Source organism: Condylura cristata, unplaced genomic scaffold (genome assembly GCF_000260355.1).
Source record: "Condylura cristata isolate star-nosed mole 26May11 unplaced genomic scaffold, ConCri1.0 scaffold00006, whole genome shotgun sequence".
NCBI lineage: Eukaryota > Metazoa > Chordata > Mammalia > Eulipotyphla > Talpidae > Condylura > Condylura cristata.
In genome coordinates, this window is record NW_004567107.1 from 65364983 (window position 1) to 65386406 (window position 21424).

General features: G+C 48.4%; 1 protein-coding gene across 2 annotated transcripts in view; it reads left to right on the plus strand.

Moving 5' to 3' along the window:
• The first annotated feature begins 1488 nt into the window (after window positions 1-1488).
• Window positions 1489-21424, plus strand: part of TMEM8B (transmembrane protein 8B) — a 25196-nt gene continuing 5260 nt past the window's right edge. The window contains exons 1-10 of one of the 2 annotated variants that reach the window (XM_012721523.1): window positions 1489-2216; window positions 6183-6372; window positions 6734-6941; window positions 12739-12872; window positions 13164-13432; window positions 13919-14244; window positions 17004-17097; window positions 17221-17344; window positions 17430-17572; window positions 17747-17925. In XM_012721523.1, coding sequence (XP_012576977.1) covers window positions 1697-2216; window positions 6183-6372; window positions 6734-6941; window positions 12739-12872; window positions 13164-13432; window positions 13919-14244; window positions 17004-17097; window positions 17221-17344; window positions 17430-17572; window positions 17747-17925 — 2187 coding nt within the window. In that variant the 5' untranslated portion in view covers window positions 1489-1696. The remainder of the gene's footprint in view (window positions 2217-6182; window positions 6373-6733; window positions 6942-12738; window positions 12873-13163; window positions 13433-13918; window positions 14245-17003; window positions 17098-17220; window positions 17345-17429; window positions 17573-17746; window positions 17926-21424) is intronic. The other variant, XM_004677778.2, reaches the window with a different exon arrangement.

A 21424-nucleotide genomic window follows, 5' to 3' on the forward strand; every position in this document is an offset into this window, starting at 1 on the left:
GGTTCCTTTTCCTTTCCCATTACCCTTTTTGTGTGTGCCTGCAGAAAATTACATTTTGAGCCTGCAGGTGAGGCCCCACAGAAAGGCAGCCCAAGTCCACTCTGGGCTACCCTGTAACAAAATGACAGTGCAAATGAGTTGGTGTTGCCCTAGCGGTAAACCCAGAATGTGTGGAGAACAAGGTGTGCCTACTTTATCTTGGAAGTATGTCCAAAAGAAGCCACACTGAGATCTTTCTGAAATGCAAACCAAACAATGGCATTCTCTTGCTTAAAAATAGTGACTCAGCCTGAAGTATAAATTTCTTGGCCTGTCATCATTTTTAACACTACCTAAGGACTTGGGCCTTAAGGACTGCTGCCCTAACTTGTTCTCTACTCTTCCACACAACCGCAACAATCTCCCCACACCTCTTCCAGAGAGATAAAATGTTTCATTTAAACTCATCAGGAAAGAGGGAATTTGAGAAGGAATTAGGGGGAGAGGTATGATGATGGCAGGGGAGGAAGATGATTAGATGGAAAAGGGAAAAGGGACCTGAGGGTGGAGAATCAGCATGGCAGGAGGGAAATGGTGTGGAAATGGGATGGAAGTGGGGAGTACAGCTGGAAAGTCGAGAATGGGAGGGGGTTGGACTGAGAGGTAGGAAGGACACAGAAGGCGTTAGATGAGTATTTAAGAGGAGGGGATATTGGTGAAACTACATACCTCTAGGCTTTGGCTTGGTTGTTACAAGTTGTTAGGTAAGGATCCTGTCTGAAGCTGGAAGGTTGGGAAGGGGGAAATGTTAGCCACAGGGAGGGAAGGCTCTAGGTTTTGAATGAGCTAGCTCCGGCTACATAGACTGTATGGAGACAGGTCGTGCCTGCAAGTCTACGATTTTGACACCTGCAGAAATTCACAAAGGAGCTGTGGCTAGGTTGGGGAAAGGCTAGACGAGGAGGGACAAGGGGTCGGGATGGATGAGGGAGGGGCTTGACTGAAGCGTCTGGAACGCTGGCAGGTAGAAGAGGCCTCCGTCACCAGGGCAACCGGAATGTCTTGTAGTCTCCGTGGTAACTGCAGTCTGGTCACTTCCCCTGTGGGTGAGGTCTCCTGTAGGGGCTGCGCTGTATCCGAAGGTACCGAACCTGAAGGGCTCATTTCTTTTAAGGGGTCTTGCGTGGTCTCTGTGAGTGTTTCTGGGTAGTGTCTGGAAATATCAGTGGGGACGTCCGTGGGTGTCTGGGTTTGTGCGTTCTATCGGGATGTCTGTGGGGGCTAGTCATTCGGGGGACATGAGGATCTGAGCTCAGCGTCTGGACTTTGTTGTTGGGGCGAGAAAGGCTGGTGGCCAGGTGTCTGGGGCGGAATCCATCCTCCGTCCGGCAGGACCAAAATTAGAAGCCAATAGAATGGGGTCGGAGGCGGGCTTTGCTAAAAAGGACCAATAGACCTGACTGGAGGGCGGAGCGTCATGCTGACGTCAGCAGAGGCCGCCGCCGCCGGGCCTGGTTATAGCCGGTCCAGCGCATCCCGGAGTCGCACAGGCCTGAACTCCTACCCAGGTCCCCGGCCCGGCACCTGCAGGCCCAACCCCGGACCCGGATCCGCGAGGACACTGGAGGCCACCCCCTGGGGGTGGGGAGCGGAGCCGCGGGTCAGCTCTGCGAGCGCCCCGCGCTGGCCTGGTCCGGCCCCGCCCCCGCCCCGGGCCATGGCCCAGCCCTTGTCCCGGCCCCTTGTCCTATCCCGATCCGGACCTTGGCCCCCGGCCCCGCCGTCAGCCCGCTTCCCACATCGGTCCCGGCCCAAGGCTAGGTCCCAGCGAATGCCCAGATCCCGGTCCCAACCTAGGCCCCCCATCCAGTCCCAGTCCCCTGAGTGGCCCCTGCGCTTGTTTCACCTCCTGTCACAATTCCCAGCCCAGCCCTTATCCCAGCCCCATTCCCAGTATTTGCTAAAGCCCAGGGCCCAACCCCTGCCCTTGCTCCAGTCCCCACCACAGCCCTTCCTTCCTCCCCATTCCCTGCCTTTGCATAAGCCCCAGTGCCTAGCCCTACCCAACCCATTAACTCAGCATTTGCCCTCATCTCTGTGTTTACCCAAATCTCTCCCACTACTCCCCACTGTCTCTCATACCCTGCCCCTCTCCCAGCCTCGACTCAGGTCTGGGCTCCAGCTGCCACCAGCCCTATTGCTGCTGTTGCTGTTCTCTGTGCTTGGCCCAGGGGCTGGTGAGTGCAGAAGCAGGAAAGATTGAGGCAGGCAGGGATGGGGTTCTGGCAGGGAGGGATGGACTGGAGGGATTTAAGACAGGTAAGACCTGGGTGACTAGATCATTGGGGAGGAAGTGGGGAGAAATAGGGAGGAAAAAGGTCTTATACAGCTGTGAGGAATTGGGAGGGTTGGCTTAACACTTGCAGGTGGCCAGTAGCCCCTAGGATAGACCCACAGGGTTTCTTTCCTGGAGTCTATCCTGATGTAGTCCCCAGGTTGACCACTTGCTTTTCTAGGGAAGTCTTGAAAGCTTTTCTCCCGCTCACAAAGCTTGATGGGGAAAGACATAGTTCCACGCCAGAGTGCCTTTAGTCTAATGTAGGAGATCTAAACCTTTTAGATAATTGGGCATGCACTAAAGCAGGGTTAATAAAGCATTTTGAAAGTAACATGTAGCAAACAGGATGTGGTAGCAGATGGTCATGGGTTGGTTGCCATTAGGAATTTTCTTCTTATAATTTGTCTTGTTCCAACCAAGCTTGATTTGACTAGGAATAATTCTGACACTTTTAGAGCAAGGTTGCAGAGGCCATTTTGCAGATTGGCAACTGAGGCTCAGTAAAGGAAGCAAGTTGTCATTTAAATGGCAGTGCTGGGGGCTATAAATGCCAATATTGGAGTTGTTTTTGTTTTCACTGCAGTGGGGAAAGGCTCAAAACACATCTTCCCCGCTCTGCCCACAAGGGGGCGTCATCACAAACTGTTCCTCATTTGCTAGTTGTCAATCTAACCTGGGACCATCATCCAGAAGTGACTTGGATAGTAGAGGCAGAGGTCCAATTTCTTAATGGATAGGATATGTTGGGAATGCACCACATCATAATGAGGTCTTTGTGATGTCAGCTTCTGGCTACCTCTGGTAGTGGTAATGTAAGATACTAGCTAACAGCATCTGGGGGTGGGAGCCCACATACAATCTTGAGGAGATCAATAAATGCCAAAGTTTACCTCCCCTGCAGAGATACCCAAGCTCTATGTGTGTACTCACTGGTATCTGGGTGCTTACTTAAGTGTTTGTGTGTATAACTGAGAGCTCTGTGGGAATGCTGGGCATTTGCACTGTATGTACCTGTTTGTACATTGGTATGTGTAGGCACATGTATGTTGTGTGTGGTGTAGGTGAGCCTCTGAGTGTCTCTGTTATTGTGGGAGGGGGAAGATACCTGTTCTGGCTCATGCATGTTCCACTTTAGCTCTTCCTTCTTCTCCTGCAGAAAGATCATTGACATGTCACTTTCCAAATGACTAAGTCCTTGTTGGAGGCAGTGATGGGTGCCTCCCCCAACATAAGTAATCCATCTGCCCACATCTTGACTCCTTGAATGTGTTGATTATTGCTGCTGGCAAATTGGGTAACCAGCAGAGACAGTAGCCAGGCCAGTTTTTCAGTTTTGGTGAGGGATGCCCAAACTCATCCTGCCATCATGGTTTCTCTATTCATGACTCCACTGAACAAGTTCTGAGCTGATTAGGGGAGGTGGGTGACTACCAGTCACAGAACTATAGGAAGATGTGGATTAAAGCATGATTGCTGGAAACTGGTTTAAATGCTTTGGGGGAATTGCAATGAGGTGGGCTTAGAGGACCAAGTAGACCTTACTGCAGTCAGGACTGCAACTGTGCCTGGTGTGCAGGGGACTTCTGTGACCTAGTGCAGACATTGGTTTTACCTAAGGAGAGGCTGTAGTCACATGATCGTTAGTACAGTCTCAATACATGTTTATTGTCGGCTTAAATCTCATTTAAGTAATGGAAAGTACTGTCTGGATTTCCTGGTCCAACTCCAATCCTCAGGTCTTTTCCTTTGAGTTATCTGATCTACAGTTGCATAACCCAGGCATGTTTTGTCATTTGAGGAAATGACCTTTTGTTTTACCCAATACTGTCACTAACGAGAACAGCTTCTGTGTGTGTGTGTGTGTTTGCTCGTGATAGAGAATCACTCTAATTTCATCTGGAAGTACCAGAACATGTAGAACAGGTTTATCTGATTTTGTCTAGGGCCCTACTCATGCTTCCTCTGGGACACAGCCCTGTAGGCCCTGCCGATAACCCCAGACTAAGGCTGAATGGGACTGTGGATGCTAGCTTAAGCATCTTCCCTTAGAACTTCTAGGTTCCTCCTAGCGTTCCCAATGCGGCTTATTACTCCCTTTTCGCACCGGCCTATTCTGTGACTTCTAGTCCTGGCTACCTGCTATTAACATGTCGTACGAAGGAAAGTCCTGCCTGTAGTAAGGTCTACTTGGTGCACTTAGTCCACCTCATTACAAGTCTCCCAACTGGCTTAATTATTTCCCCAGTTCTCTAGGCCATGCTCTGTTATTTGGTGCTTCTCTTGTTGCTCCCCAAAGGTCATTAGCTGCTTTTTACCACCAGCTGTCTGAAGGTCTGCTTGGGGGCCTGGTCAACATTTCTTCTAACACTAGCAGTGGCCCAGCTGATGGTACCAGCTCTTTGGAGGAGAAGCCCAGTGCTCCAGAGCTCTGCTTTCTTGGGACAGTGGTAGACAGGCTACTCAGCTCTTGCCATTCTGCCTCCCAGTTGTGACATCCAGGGCTCCTAGGAAACCTGTTTGCCTTATCAATTGGTTCATTTCCCTTTATCTCTCTTGTATACATCAACACCCTATGACTGTTGCTTCATAAGGCACCCTGGATCCTGGGCACTGCTCAGCTTGCAAGGAGGCAAGTCTTCCCTCCTGACAGTCCTTGGAGGTGAACAAACAGCACCTTTGAAGGTGAGCACAGATCAGTTCAGGGACAATGGCCCCCACCTACTTAGGTAGCTCTTGAGAGTATGACTCCTGAGGTTGCTGCAGTTCAGCGGGGCCAACCTTAATGAGGGAGATTGTTAGACTATGTAAGCCCTGTGCGTATTTTCTGTCTGGCGGAGAGCACTGTTCTAAGGTCTCCCTTACCTCTCCCACCCTATTCTGTCCTGAAGCCACTGACTTTTACAACTTTTTTGCTTTCCTTCCTGTTCTAGGGGCATCTTTCTGGCACCGGTTGTCTGCCATTTGGGGTACTTTTCTTTCCAGCTGAACTGCGGGTTGTTTTTCATTGTTCCAATGCTGACGGGCTCTCCTGCTCAGCTTGACACTGCTTTTAACAACTTTTTAGCTAGAGATGACCACTTCCTCTTCACCTCCCACCCCATCCTTCTCCAAATATGAATATTCTCAAGTGGTTTGAGATTCCAGCAGGTTACTAATTGACTGCCTCACTGGGCCTCCCATGGGGAAACACCCCCCTGTGGCTGCTGCTCAATCCCAGAGGGCCTGATGACTTTCCTGCCCTCCTCTTCTGGTGACTCATGGTGCCCCGCCAGCTTCTGTCCTTGCCTTTGCCACCCGAACAGGACCCTTGCGGCCTTCCCACCCATCCTCCTGACGCAGTGGACAGACAGCTCTTGTGACGCTTCTGAGGTTTTTACTGCTCCTGACCACAGGGGAACAGAAAGGGGGAGAAATGAACAAGAAAGTTACACAGTTCCATGCTGACTCCCAAGCCCCACAGGTGGAGTTCCAGCCTGCTCAGTGGCCTGAGAGCCTATGCCAACACACACACACACATGCACACACGCACACACACACACACCTTCTGTTTTGTTAGTCTTTCAGAGCTTCTAAGTGAGGAGCAGATGTGAGATATAAACGGTTCTGGTTTGGATTTAGGTAGATCTTGGCTTGACTCCTCAGTTTAGTCTAGATTTCAGCCTCAGTTTCCTTAGTTTTAAAAGGGATAATTTTTTCCCAAAAAAAGCAGGTAATGGCTAGAGCAGCATAACATACAATTCTTGGTTCAGAGGAGAGCATTTGTTGAGATAGTGCTCAACACATGGTGAGGAAGACCGGGGTGCCTCCTGATTAATGGAAATGCCCTCTGTCTTACCTGCTCCTTTTTCTTTTACCTGCTCTCCAGGAGGCCTCTTCCTGACTGACTACTCCACCTGCTCGCCCCGCAAGCTGAGTCCTTTCCGCTCCTTTGCCAGCACTGAACTCTTCCACTTCCATGTTCCTGAGGACACATTCCTGGCTGTTTGGAACCTCATCATCTTCAAGGAGCAGGGGGGAACCTTTGGGGACCACTGCCCAGACCAAAGTGTGACTGTGTGAGTGCCTGAGTTAACCTCCTGACGCCCACTTAAATCCTGGACTCTCTTCCATAACCAGAGTGACTTGATGAGTATCTAAACTGACATCCTAACCCTTGTCCAGATTGATGTGTGATTGAATGAGGGTCAGGATCTTGTCTCTTGTTCATTTCTTAACTGTTGTTTGACTGTGTGAATGCCTGAACTGACCTTTTACCTCATGTCCCTGACCCCTGATCTGGAACCACTTTGTTGTTTGTGTCTGTATAGGGAATCCATTTATTTTAGTGTTATGAGTGACAGTTCTACATTCTTGTCCCTGTTTCTTGTTTCCTACTCCATTATCTGCATTTCTTCTTTCCTCATTCTGGTTCCCCAGGTATTTCCGGTCTGGGGCACCCCCTGTCATCAATCCCCTGCACACACACTTTCCAGGGGACACGGCTGTGCCTGGGGTTTTCTCACTGACCCTCAGCTGGACCTTGCCTAACCGCACCTCAGGCATCTTTAACGTCAGCAGCCCCTTACCCGGGGACTGGTTTTTGGCTGCCCACCTTCCCCAGGCCCACGGCCACATCTCTGTCAAGGTGGGTTGATGCTCCCCAGGGAGGAGGGGCAAGAACTGTTTGTCTCTGCTGAGTTTCCCCCTTGGGTTACTGGCCTTGTGCCAGAGTGGGAAGTAGCATGAGGGTGGCTGGGGTGAGGCATAACCCGAGGTCAGCAGGTTACATAGTAGGGCCAGAAGTCATGACCTGTAGGAGGCAATTTGGGATCCTTAAGAGGACATAGTGGATTCAGGTAAGCAGAAGGGAAAATCAAGAGTTCAGAATCAGTCAGAGCCCTGACATTCTAAGTAGTGTCCTTTATTGCTGCAAGGGTTAAGATGATCAGAAATCAGCCAGGGACTGATCTGATGCTGCTATACAAAACCAGGAATGGTCTTGTGCTATATTTTGATTTGTGGTAGCCCCACAGATTCTCCTAGGCTGTGAGCCAGTTTGTCTATCTGGGGGAATGCATTTCTCTCATAATTTTAGTTCCTTCCACCCCATGGAGTGCATAGGAGAGACACTGAGGCAGGGAGACCCTCTAAAAAATGGACTTTGGGCAGCTGGTGTCCATCCTGATCATTGTCTCCTTGTCCTCCAAATGTTAGCACTGATATCCATGGAGCAGAGGGGTTAAAGTCTAAAGGAAGTTCAGGATAATTCTCCATTTCTGGTTTGGAGGCAACGGCAATACCATGTTTCTCTTTCACTCCCAAGTGTTGTACAGGCCAGATTTCTTCTTTATAGTGAGAGGATCTAGAGGTTTCTTAGTTGGGTCCATCAGTGGGAAGGGGGGTATTGATAAACTGACCATTGTTAGTAGGATGGCTAGTGATAATGGTGACCGGGCGAGCATGAACAGAGTGAAGAAGTAAAGACATTGAAAAGCAAAATGACTAGTTGAATTTGGCCATTGAGAATTAGGAGGGGTAGAAATTTTGATCATGTGAAGATTTGCCCATTTACATCTCTCTAGGCTGAGTTCTTTGAGGGCAGGGGGTCTGTGACTCAGTCACACTCATTTCTCCTCTTCATAATATAACTCAGCTTTCAAACAAATGCTAATAATGAACTCAGTTGAATTGAGAATCTAGGAACAAGCGTACTGGCTGTGCAGTTGTCAGGTGAATCAGGGCCAAGGTAGCATCTTAAGGCCTCAGTGATAGTCTGTTTTCCCTGGGAGTGGTGCAAGAGAATTTCCTGTCAAGACCTGGGAGTTCTCTGGATAAGTGTATGTTGGGAGCTTGTCTGGGCATGGCTCTGGGCTCTATATCAGTGTTGACTTCCATCAGAACTCAGGGTTCTTTTATTGGGAGGAATGTCTTCTTAGACTTTCCGCCAAACCCCAAAAACCTTGTTGCTGATCCCAATTCTGATCCTTGGCTTTTTGTGAGAACTGACAGGGAAAATTCTTCTCAAGTGCTGGCCTAGTTATCCAGAAAACCTTTGTGGGTGAACAGGAGAAACTGTGGGCTGAGGCCTTGACTGGGATTGTGGGAGCCTGACAAGGAGAGGCCAGGCTTGACATGCTCATTTGCATCTGGATATAGCAAGTGGGGCTGGGAGCTGGAGTGCTCATCAGCAGAGTTCCCAGGGGTGTTGTGAGGTGTGACATGAGAACTCAGTTACACCTTGCCTGTGAGTGGCCACTGACCTGGACACCGTGAGAGAGAGACCTTGTTGTCAGGTCTTTTCTGGAGTGGGGGGTGAGGGAGCAGGTACCTTCTTTGTAGTCTGAGAATTTGGTTATCTTTTAGTATTTTATCTGGGCATCCAAAAATTCTTAAGTTCTTTGGTAAATTTCACAGATTCAAGTCTGTAGGTGAATTTTCTTGTACCTTCTTGTAGGACACTGTATCTTCTTGATTTACTTCCTTCCTGTTGCAAGATTGTGACTTCCTGTGAGGACTTGGCTAACACAGGAAGTTAATGTGGTTCCTGAGGGTGGAAACTGAAGAGTCCTAGAGATAAGAATGGTGGTACTGTTTCTAGGGCTGTTTAGTTTTGGGGGATGAGCTTAGACTTCCTTTTAAGATCTTAGTCCTTCAGCACCCACTTTGTCTCTGACCTTGGTTTAGGTGCTAGGGACACAAATAAGATGTTTATTGTTGATGCACAGGAGATGTTTTAACAGGACAAATAGAAATGGCTAACTCAGCTTGGTAATGTGGTAGAGATGTTTAGGAAACTTCGGAAGTGAGGCCTAGTTTTGAGAAGGCAAAGAAAGGCATTCTAGGTTAGCATGGGCCAAAGTGTAGAGGGGGAGCTGGAGTAGATCAGTGTGGGGTGGTTTTTGCAGTGGCTGAGGAAAACTTGGCTAGGATAGGGGTGAGAAGAAGCCAGGTCATGAAGGGCCTAGAAGTTTGAACTTTATTCTGAGAGATACAGAAACTTGAGAGGCTAGAAAGGGAAGGGACTTGCCAGGTCAGGCCACCCCTGAGCTGTAGTCCTGCACGTCTGCTAGCCTCTGTGGCTGTGCTGTTCACTGCGACATTCCCTGCACCTGCACAGAACCTGCACGCAGTGGAGGCGTGGCACATTTTTTACCATTCTGCCATCTTCTCAAACCTATATTCCAAAATTGATCTTATTTCTCTTCCTTTCCTTGCTGACCATTCTTACCAACCTTGTCCATCTTGACCGCTGCCCTTACCCTCCCTACCTTCCTGTCCTGGGGCCCATGTGCCCCCTGTGGTGTCTGGCTTCCTGTCCGCCATGAGGAGCGGGCCTTTGGGGTGTGGATAATTTCTGGTATCCAGTGGCTTGTTAGGGGAAATGCTTCAGGTGTCTGGAATACAGTTCTCAAGTGCTTTCTTCCTAACTTCAAGATTTTGAAGTAACTTCAAGATTTTGAAGTAGGTGGAAGGAGGTAAAATCATGAAAACAAGGAAAGGAATGAAGATTTTATAGAAGAAAGGACTTGGTTGAGTCTATCAATTAGGATCTAGCATGGCTCAAGTCTCAAATGAAGTGGTTAAAATCTGCTAGTACTGCTCCTTCAGTTCTTCCTCCTCCTAAATTATTTTGTTAATATTTTTGAATAGGTAATATATGCCTGTGGTACAACATTCAAAAGGTACAAAAGACAGTGAGAAGTAAGTTTCCTTCCAGTCCCCACTTCCTTTACCCAGAGTTAACTAATACCTGGTTGTTAATTAGTGCTTTAGATTACTCTTTCCTTGAAACACCTTTTTCTCGTGCTCTTTAACTTTGCACACTGCCCTGGCTTTCCTCTTTCCCTTTTCCATTCCTTCTCATGTCCGTGGCTGGCTTCTCTTCTACTTGATCCTTAACCATATGCCCCAATGCTTGGTCCTGGGACAACTTCTTTTTAATTCTCCTTTCTCTTGTTCTCCACACAATGATTTTAAATACCATCTATAAATTAATGCCTCTTTGGTGTTTTTTCAAGTCCTAATTTCTTTGATTTCAGATCGTATGTCCAATTGCTTACATCTCCCAACTGGATGTCTAAGAAATGTCTCAAAATTAGCATATACAACTCAAAACAAAGCCAAAAGTTACAAACCTCTGATTCCTACTCCAGGCTTTTTCCTTCTTAATAAGTGTCTTTGCCATCCACCATTTGTGTGAGTCCCAAAATTGGGTGTCATCCTTGATTCTCCTTATTTCCCTTCAATCCATAAAGGAAAAGCCTTGTTGACTTTACTTGTACAGCGTTCTCTGAAGCATGCTGTCTCTTTTTACTCTGTGTACCTCTCTGGAGCTTGCTTCTAGGTCCTTGCAGTAACCAATAACATCCTAATTGGTCTTTCTGCTTCAACCCTGCTCCCGCAGTCTGTCCAGCAATCATTTACTTCTATGTTGTTTGGCGTTGACTGACTCTGGGCTGAGGGCTGTGCTTGGTTCTGGGATATTCTCACAGAGAAGGCCAAACATCTTTGGGTATCTTCAATCTGCAAGCCCCATCCAGAGCCTGACACTGGCCACCCTACTCAGGCCTTTCTAAAGGCCTTTCCAGCCCACCTGTCCTAGGGAAGTCTAGGGACTAGTCTATGGTTTTCCACTCCCTGGTCTTTCTGTCTCTTCACTTTATACTTTGGCCTTGCTGGTTCCTTAAGCTTCCTGACTTTGACTCTGTTGTTTCCTTGATAGCTGATGTTGACTCAGTTAGACTTTCACTTGGTTTCTGCCCTGGTAGCTCTTGAGCACCTGACTTCAGGTGTCCTTTCTCTGATCCCCCCGAACCTTTCTTGTCTCCATTGACTGAATTTTCACCACCACAAGAAGGAAGAGCTATTGGATGTGCACATTATATGCTTTGAGGGAAGAAGCACATCTTAATCAGAAGGTATGTCCATTGATCCTTCACTTAAGCCAGTAGCAAGCAAAGCATCAAGCAAGGTGTTTATTCTGGCTGAACTGGCTAGTTGGGGAATCAGCCTCCTGAGTGTGAGCCCCTTGGGGCTCATTTATCACAAGATGATTGCAGTGGTGATGATTGATTAGGAAGTGGGGTTGATGAAATGCCTTGTGATAGGACTTCTGATCCTCAGGGGTTGACACAAAGATGAGGGTTATCTGTTAGGGATAGCAGAGATGGAGGTCTCTGAGCAATGAGGTGGGTTTGGAAGTTCTCTGAAGGGACCCTCTTCTTGACATTTGACACTTAACTCACAGATACTTTCCTAAGCACCTAATATTTGCCAGGTGGTGTGCTGGGTGTTGGGGATGCACTGATGCAAAAGGGATAAAGGCAGGTGGTAAAAAATTTTTGGCCTGGCATCTATTGAGGTCTCCTAGGCTTGTGGAGCTATGCTGGAAGTTACTGATTTGGCTAATTTGCTCCATGGCATGGAACTCACTGGGATGCCAGGCCCTGAAAATGGTCCCTAGTGCTAGGTTTAAAGGTATGTCTTGTTCAGAATAACCATGTATATGAGCAGTGGGCTGTAGTTGTGCCAGTATAAGGCCATTTGTCCAGAAGATCTAATCAGGCATCTCCTCCTTCCCCTACCTCCTAGGTCTTGGGGACTTAGGTAGCTGCAAATGCTGGGCCAGGAACCAGAACAGGTGGGCTGTGCTAACTGAAAAGAGATGAAGCTCTGAGGGTGGTGTCTGCCGAGTTGAAAGGGGTTAGGGACTTTGTCCAGAAGAGCAGCTCAGAGAGCTTCTCCAGTAACAGAAGAAACGCAGCCTGAGGCAGAGGAGGGGAGCAGGTGTACTTATAGGCTTCCTGGGGCTATGCAAATGGTAGGGGAGTCAGAAGACAGGCTTCGGCTTCTGAAAGATCAGAGCTGCCCCCACTGGGTTCATTCAGTCATTCATTTATTCTGCAAACATCTGCAAGTGTACACTCTGTGACGGGGGGAGACAGAAATAGAATAGGACAAGTTGTTATCGTCTGGAGGTTGCCAGAGAGGTAAAGAGTGGCCCTTGATATGGGTATTAGACACTAGGCAGCACTTGGAAGGGGCAGGGTGGGGAACAAAAGAAATGAAAGATTTGGATTGGTGGGTGGAGCTTTGGACTGGAAATGCTTGAGAAATCTTCTAACCCCAAAGAGCCAGTGCGCTAAGTTCCTGGTGGGGAAAGGTATTTGAAATTATTCTGAGGGTCTGTCCAGGAGTGCTCAGTAAGAGCAGTCAGATTGGAGGGCCTGGGAATGAGTCGTAAACCCTCACTGGTGCCGAGGTTCACAACAGAACCTGCAGCTCCAGGGAGGACGGAGGTGGCCATGGGAAATGCCTGCTTGGCAGAAAGGGCCAGGAGCCATAGCCCTGGGAGGTTTGTCCCCCAGCCTCAGCAGGCTCTGTGCCCCGATTTAGTAGCACCCTTACTGTCTCCCCTCCCGCCACCCTTACTTTTGCCTCAGGGTCTCCAGGATGAGTGTCAGTACCTACTGCAGCCACAGCTCATTGTCCGGCGTTTGCTGGATGTTGCCGTGCTGGTGCCTGGCCGTCCCTCAGAGCAAACCCTGTTCCCCCACAATCGCTCAGCCTTGTACAAGTAAGTCAAATACTCTCTCAAACCTGGCCCTCTAACAGGAAACAGGGTTCCTCAGCCTACCTGGCTGTTCCTGTTCTCTCTGGCCACCTTGAATGGCCAAGCCACCTAGATACCCCAGTACTGGTCGGACCCCTGCCTCCCTCTCAGCATAGGGGGAGACCCCAAAAGGCTCCTCTCCTCCTGGGTCCCCTACTTACTACACTGTCTTCTTCCTAGTGTTTCTCTCATTTTGGTGTCCCTCTCACCTCTCTGTACCCTGTCTTTTCTTACCCCCAACCTTCTTCTGCCCAGGGTCTTTGTGCCCAGCTTTACTTACAGGGTTTCAGCGCAGCTGGTGTGTGTGGGGGGCCGAGGAGCATCCTCCTGCCCCCTGACACTACGCCTACGTCCCAAGGCCCCACCCTTGCACAACTCAAGCTCTGTGGCTTGTGGAAGTACCTCGCTATGCCAGCTGGAGTTGGCGCTGCCTCCCTGGGGACACTGGGTCTACGTGCGTGTGGAGACACCATCCCGGGGCACTGGCAGGACCGTCCGCTTCCAGCTGTGTGTGCACTTGCAAGGTCAGAAGCTCTACCTGCCCCAGTCTCCCAGCCGGGCTGATAACTATAAAAGAGGCAGGTGTGGCAGCTGTGTTCATTGACCCCCTCTGCATGTCCCTGCAATTTCCCGAACCCACTTGGGCTCCTTCACACTCTCTTGGAACATTTTGCACCTGGTTTGGGGCTAATGGAGGGACTTCCCTACTCTGTGGCACTGTCCTTGCTGAAGCCCGTGCTCTGTGGCATCAGTGAGAGGGCCTGCCATCTGTTTGAGCAGTGTCTTCATTGTCTTTGGGGAGGAAGAGATGACCTCGATCCCCTCTTTCACAGCAGCCCACTAGCAGTGACCACTAGAGACCTCTGGATTCTCTCCTGTGATATTCCATACTCCCAAGGGACTCTAGTTCTTAGCTCTCCCTTCCCTTTCTGTCTGGCTCAGAACTGGTTTGTGTTGGGACTGCAGGATGGTGAATGGCAGGCCCTGTTCTAATTTCCTTTGCTCCACAGAGTGCCCACAACCCAACCTGTCCCGTGCCTTGGTCCCTGGAGCTGCCATGAACATGCCCCAGTCACTGGGCAATCAGCCACTGCCTCCAGAGCCGCCATCCCTTGGGACCCCTTCAGAGGGGCCTGGGGCCACATCCCCACCTGAACACTGCTGGCCAGTGCGCCCGACGCTGCGCAATGAGCTGGACACCTTCTCTGTCCACTTCTACATCTTCTTTGGCCCCAGTGTGGCTCTCCCTCCTGAGCGTCCGGCTGTGTTTGCTCTGAGGCTGCTGCCAGTGCTGGATAGCGGAGGGGTCCTCAGCCTGGAGCTCCAGCTCAATGTGGTACTTTTTGGTGAATTGGGGTATTTGGGGTTGCTGACACTATGGGGAATTTGAAGGATAAAGTGTCAGGGATGTGGGTGGATCCTTAACTGTTCCAGGATTCCTCCAACTTCATGATTAGGGACCATGTCTCAGCTCAGTTCTGGTCAAGAAACATGCCCTGAACCCTGGACTGTGAATGGGCGCAGTCATCCAAGGCAATGCGGAGTGTCTGGGTTACCCTCGTTTTGTGGGGTAACTCCCCTCACTGAGGGCCTTCCTCTGTGGCAGGCGTGCACTTCTCTTGAGATTATCCAGTCCATGTTTAGACAACTCTCAGTGTCAAAGGCATTCCTGGCTGTCTCTCAAAACTCACAGATTTTACCCACTGATCTTTGTTGAGATTTACTGGATCTAGAAGCTATATCTAGATCTAACTCTCTATATCAGATCTAACTCTACTTTTTTTTTTAATAGATTTTCAGATCCGTTTTAGGCTTAAAGAAAAATTGAATGGAAAGGACAGAAATTTACCGATTACCCTGTTTCCTCACCAGTTTCCCTTATTAGTAACTTCTGGCATCGTGTGGTACATTTGTAACATCCTTATCCTATTCAGCAACCCGTTAGATGCTGTGCAGCATCCCCCAAGCTGAGCCACCTCACTGTCAGACCTCTCTCGCCCCCACTGTCTCCCTCTGGGAGCACTTCTGTCGGTCCTCATGGCTCTAAAATGAACGATCTGGTCAGATGTGGGTGCAGCAGGCGCACAGCCTGAGTGCAGCCTATTTTTCTTAGTTGCTGTATCACTGCGGGGTCACAGGGGGCGGTAGAGAGCTAAGATCTTGGGCCATTTTCCTTCCCTTTTTAATCTTCAAAACAGTTGTGTACATTTATTTTTTGTTTTATTATAAACATAGTAGATTCCCATGGAAAAGCTTTGGAAAATAGAGGAAGGCATAAAGCAATGTGTCTTCCGAGTCCTTGTCCACGTGAACTGCTGTTTGTCTAGTTGTCACCAAGGGGCATCTGTGGTTTCGTGGCCTGTGTCTGGTTCACGTGAACTGCTGCTGGTTACCATCTTGAATCTTTATGAGAACGTTTTAACCTGAATGGAAGAATTATGTCCATCTTTGAGGCATTGCTTAATACTGGTTTGGCTCTTGGGCCTTCTCTCTTTTATGTAATTCACTCACTTGAAGTCAGTCTTTGTATGTCTTAGTCATTATTTTTAGCAATGAATAAGAAGGAGCTATCAGCCATTAGCCTCTGTGTTAGTTTGGCATTGATCTAATAATTTATGTACTATTTCTCTAGCAAGGGATCCTTTTAACTCTACTCTGGAGCTCTGAGGTCAGGGACCATTTTCTTAACAGCCACGTTGGGACCTGGCTTGTGATTTGTTATGGTCTTTCTAGTGGTGTCAGGTGAGGGCCGGTTGTTCAACCTGAAGTAGACTCTTTTTTAAGACTATATGTATTTTGTGTTTGCTTATTGCTGTGCCCGGGGCAGTGACACCAAGGCCTGATTTAACCTTGAAACCTTGAAATGTAGAGCCCCTATTAGAGACTAGCTCCATCCTACTCATTTCCTGAGGGCAGAGGCCCAGCCCCTGAGGATCTCACTCTGTCCCTCTTTGTTCTTGTCCTTTTACTCTAATGGCCATTTGATGCCAGTCTCCCCACACTTTAGATACCTGCAGCTATTCTAAAAGGTATGCTGACATAGCTGCTTTGATCTTCCCCTACAGATATTTTGACTTTTCCCTTTGGATCAGAAAACTGCCTTATCTAGAGGAAGTTTTCTCTTTGACTGCCTCCACTTTTTACTGAATATGGCTGGCATTTTGCCCAGGGCTTGCACTGAGGGAAGGGATCAGCAAGTTGTATGAAACTCATGGTTGAGGCCAGGATGTGTGGTCAGGAGGAGGCTTTGATGAGCATGTCCCAGAGAAGCACCCCTTTAGATGCCATACCTCCCCGAGACTTTAACTTTCTTCTTCTGTATGCACAAGTCTGGCATCTCATCAGGTTTTCTTTCTTGGTTACTTGGAAGCATCAAATATATGGCCCACATCTAATATACATCAAATATATGGCCCAGGCTTTAATTTCCTATCTTGGTTTTTTAAAGTTCCCTTATAAAAGTAAAAAAAGTTTACTTATACACATACACACACACACACATATTTAATGTTACTAAATCCTTTAAAGTAAGGTGAATTTATGGCATCTTTTTATCTTTATTCATGTGGACAACCCCTTATATTTACAAATGGGATATTAGTTTTAATCCCAGCAAGGTTGCTACACTTAATCCTTCAGGTGTTCTGTTGCTCAGTGCCTGAGGGAGAGTGCATTTCTTTACCTGCCTCCTGCACTCAGACCTGGCTAAGATGTGAGGAGGACTGACAGCCTTGCTCTTGTTTCCATCTAGTTTCTACATCCTGCAATAGTCCCTGTCCCCTTACCTTCACCCTAAAAGGGGCTGAAAACGCAGTGTTCTCTTTTGCCTGGAGAGAATTTAAATAAATTCTGCCCAAAAAAAGGACTGGGACTTGAATCTTGCCTTCTCATAGGTCTCTGGAGTTCTCTGCTGTGAAAGTTAGTGTTTTCTAGTCATTGTGTTTCAGCCATCTATGGCTGGGGATGGGGTGCTTTGCTGTGAGCCCTCTGCAGGAGGGCTGGAAGGGTTTCTGGGGCCGGGCTAACAGGTGTAGGGAGTGGGAGTGTAAGGGCCTGGAGGGCGCCATGGCCTCATCTTCTTACCTGCTTCCCTAGAGCTCACTGCGCCAGGAAAACGTGACAGTGTTTGGATGCCTGACTCATGAGGTGCCCCTGAGTCTGGGGGACGCAGCAGTGACCTGCTCCAAAGGTAGGGATAGGAATGGGCGGTGGGGGATGGTATGGAGGAAGGATGGCCTGGGGTCTCTAGGGTAGATGGATGAGGGTTTTAGCTCCTGTCTTCACACAACACCTCTCTCCCTTTTCCCCTCAGAATCCTTGGCTGGCTTCCTCCTCGCTGTCAGTGCCTCCTCCAGAGTGGCCAGGCTAAGAATTCCTTTCCCACAGACAGGGACCTGGTTTCTGACCCTCCGCTCCCTGTGTGGGGTGGGGCCTCGGTGAGCGACTTGGAGTGGGCAGGGCTTGGAGGGGAGGGAGTTGGCTGGACCCCAGGTGACCTCCAGACTGTGTGCGCACACGTAGGTTTATGCGCTGCCGGAATGTAACAGCCGAGGTGCGGCTGCGAACCTTCCTGTCTCCGTGTGTGGACGACTGTGGACCCTATGGCCAGTGCAAGCTGCTGCGCACGCACAACTACCTGTATGCGGCCTGCGAGTGCAAGGCTGGTAAGCTGGCCACCTGGCAAGGGAGCTTCCCCGGCGGGCTGGCTGGCGCAGTCGGGAAGGGGCAGCAGCCTCACATCCACTAGCAGAGTGTTGGGCGGGGCAGAGGTGCTGAGCAGGGGTGCAGATCCCAGGGCTGCCTTGTCCTTTGCCACCCTCTGTCCTTCACACCCACAGGGTGGCGGGGCTGGGGCTGTACTGACAGTGCAGACGCGCTTACCTATGGATTCCAGCTGCTGTCCACACTCCTGCTCTGCCTGAGCAACCTCATGTTTTTGCCACCTGTGATCCTCGCCATTCGGAGCCGATATGTGCTGGAAGCTGCCGTCTACGCCTTCACCATGTTCTTCTCCACGGTATGTGGTAGCACCTGTGTCTTCACCAAGTCCTTATCTGTGGTGGTGAGGGTTTCACGGTGTCCAACGTGGGTTTGGGATGTTCACACCTTCATAGTAAGAGGAAGTTGGCATTTCACTGTGTTTTCTACCGCAGCGCTTCCCAGTCTTTCCTATCATGGTTTGATTTGAATGTGAACATAAGATAAATGAACATAAGGTAACAGTTACTGGTGACAGTGTGGGGTGTTCAGCTGTCCTACACCTTGTCTGTCCACCCAAGAGACAAGGGCACCTTGACCTTGACATGAGAGCTAAGAAACCCTGCCCGAAAGTATGAATTGTGTGCACATCTCCATCACGTTCTGTGCATGGGGCAGGAAACCTACAGTGTCATCATGTCTGTACGTGGAGATGCCTCACTTTTGTTACATTCTTGTATGATGTGAGGCCTCCCTATGTGGTGCTTGCACACCCCATCATACTGGGGATCCCAGCATCTTTAGCATGTTCTTCATTAGATTATGAAAAGATATCTCCCCATTCCGTTGCTCTGGCCTTCTTGTATTTTCTTTTTAAAGATTTATTTATTTATTCTACAGAACTGGGGTATAGGCCAGAGGTATGGGGTGGGGGTGAGAAGATTCACCATAGACAGAACGGGGAGCAGAACAGGCAGACTGACTGAAATACACTGCTGAGGGGAGTGGCAGGCAGGTCAGGAGAGGTCTGCCACGCCATGTAGGTCACCTGCCTGGCCAGGGATCAAACTCATGCTGCAGTGGCTGCAATAGTTTCACAGTGCTGTGATTTAACCCATTGTGCCACCAGGTGGGGCCTGGCCTTGTTATTTTCATGGCAGCTTTTGGAAGATAGCTTTTGGATAATTTGTAGTCTGGCTTTGAGAATCCTAAGAAACTTTACAAATCCAGCTGTATTTTGAGGCATCAGGGAAATGGCAGTGTGCTATAAAATCCAAGCTCAAAGGGACATATTCTGGTGAAGATTAACCCAGTTTTAAACTGCCCCCTTTCCTCCCCTGTGTCTTCCTACCCCTCTGTAACCAGAAAAATTCATGCCACATGTAAACATCACAGATATTATATATAAGTAGAGAGGTGTCTGCTAATGGCCCTTAGCCCACATATAGGCCATGCTCTGGGGTGCTGCAGGCAGGGGTCTTTTTTTACCTCATTGCTGGGCTCTTGGCATCCTGTGACGCACAATGAGTGCCTGTGAGCTCTGCAAACACCCTAGATGGGTTCAGGCTGTCTTCATGTCTTGGCAACAAAAAACCAAACACATGCCTCCTTGTCAGCACTAATAGATTGGACATATGTCCAAATTACAAAATTTCTACATTTCAAGAAGAAATTGGGGGAGCAAATGTCCTGAAACTGAGGGTCACATCATAGTATCCTCCTGGACATCCTTCCACAGGTGAGGAAGAGCAGGTTGGAACCATGCCACAGTGCAATGTAGCTCCTTAAGTCTAAGAGAGAACAGTGTGCCCCAATTTTGCTTGACTGGCTCCTTTTTAGAGCTGTTCTGACAGTGCCTCTCTCTATTTTTATATTAGACACTGTTTCTCCTTTTATTGCCAGATGCCCTTTATACTGTTGCTCACCAAATCCTCTAGCAGCAGCTGGTCCACCAGCCCACTCTTGGCTACATGCATCTCTAATGCAGTTCACAATTACAATAGTACCAGTACCTGAGTGGATCAGGAGCCGGAGTGTATGTGGGAGGGCATATCTGTGCCTTTTGCTTTGCACAAGCATCCTGGGCTTTAGCTCCAAACTGTCCAGTACCAGATGACTCCTTATTTTATGTCTATGATAGTGTATTAACCTGAAAAGAAAAGACCTCCCCTCCAATAGGGAAGAGCCCATCACTACAGACAGTGTCCACTTTTTTTTTTTTTTAAGATTTATTTATTTATTCATACATATCTAGGGTATAGGCCAGAGGTGTAGGAGCAGTGAGAGGGTTCACCAGAGATAGAGTGGGGAGCAGAATAGGCTGACTGATGAAGTACACTGCTGAGGGGAGCAGCGGGTGGGTCAGGAGAGGTCTGCTGCGCCATGTGGGTTACCTCCTGGATCAGGATCGAACTCATGCTGAAGTGGCTTTAGCTTCTTAGTGCTGTACTTTAACCTGCTGCGCCACCAGGGAGGGCCCAGAGTGTCCACTTTCTTAAATGCAGCAATTAACAGAAGATCAAGGAAAGGATACTGGCTTTGAGGTGTTGCCTGAAGTCTTGCTCCAATTCCAGTTCTTTTCCATGTGGGCCAGATGTAGAACTCCAGGTTTTCCAGTTGCCTGCAGCGTCTCCTGTCCCAGTCTGAATTCAGGCTTACTTAATGCTTCATCAGTCTCCACTTTAGGACCCCTGGGGTTGAAGGTCATTGGATCTGGGCAGTGGAGAATGGTCATCTTCCTGTCTTTAAATCCAGGAGGGACTACACCTATGAACCTATGGTTCCTGTCTAGGACATGGGAGCACGCAGTTGATTTGCTTTTTGGGAGTTTACAGATGTAAAATTAAGAACAAAAAGACAAAACCAACAGGCCACAACCTTAGCACTTGATTTGTATATGACCAAACAGCTCGTATACAAATATACAGATACACACAGAGGTGTGGGATGGTGACAAGATTCACCAGAGACAGAGTGGGGAGCAGAACAGGCAGATGGACTGAAATACACTGCTGAGGGGAGCAGTTGGGTAAGACAGGAGAGGTCTGCTGTGCCATGTGGGTCACTTCCCTGGTCAGGGATTGAATTCACACTATAATGTCTGTGGATAGCTTTATAGTGCTGAAACTTACTACCTTCCACCCGCAGGGGGCCCAGTTCTCAAATTCTTAGAAGATAAGAAGAGCTACGAAAAAGATAAAATATAAGAAATCGGGGAGAATACATCAAACATTGTGCAGCTCTAACCTGAATTGTTCACGCCACATGTCCTTCTCATGGTGGCTGAGGCCCCTGCAGTCTTGCTTACCAACTGCTGGCATCCTGGCGGCAAGCCTGCCTTCTCATTGGCATTGCAGGAAGTTCTCAGAGGTCCTTGGCAAAATCCTGTGATGATTTCCAAAAGAAAATGAGAGCAGAAAATAGGAGAGCAGCAGTAAGTTTTGTTTATCCTGAGTGCAAATAGCCAGTTTTTGCGTGGGTGAATATGTTTGAATTTCTATTTTTACATTCTGTGGTGCCTGGACAAGATTCTGGAGCATTATATGGCTATATAGTTAGGTTGTAAAAATACAAAATTCCACAGGAAAAAAGTTACTTAAATTATCTTATAAATAAAGAAGAAAAGCTGAGGAAGTTATCAAATTATGTTAGAATTATCTTAATAGAATCTTGTATAAATTTCTTAAGTTCCCCAGTTATTTTGGTGTCATTCTACCTCTTTTATTGCTGTTGACAAAGGAATACCAATTAAAAATTAGCTTACAATTTTTAGTGGACCAATTCCCTCACACTATAATTTTATTTTAAAGATTTATTTA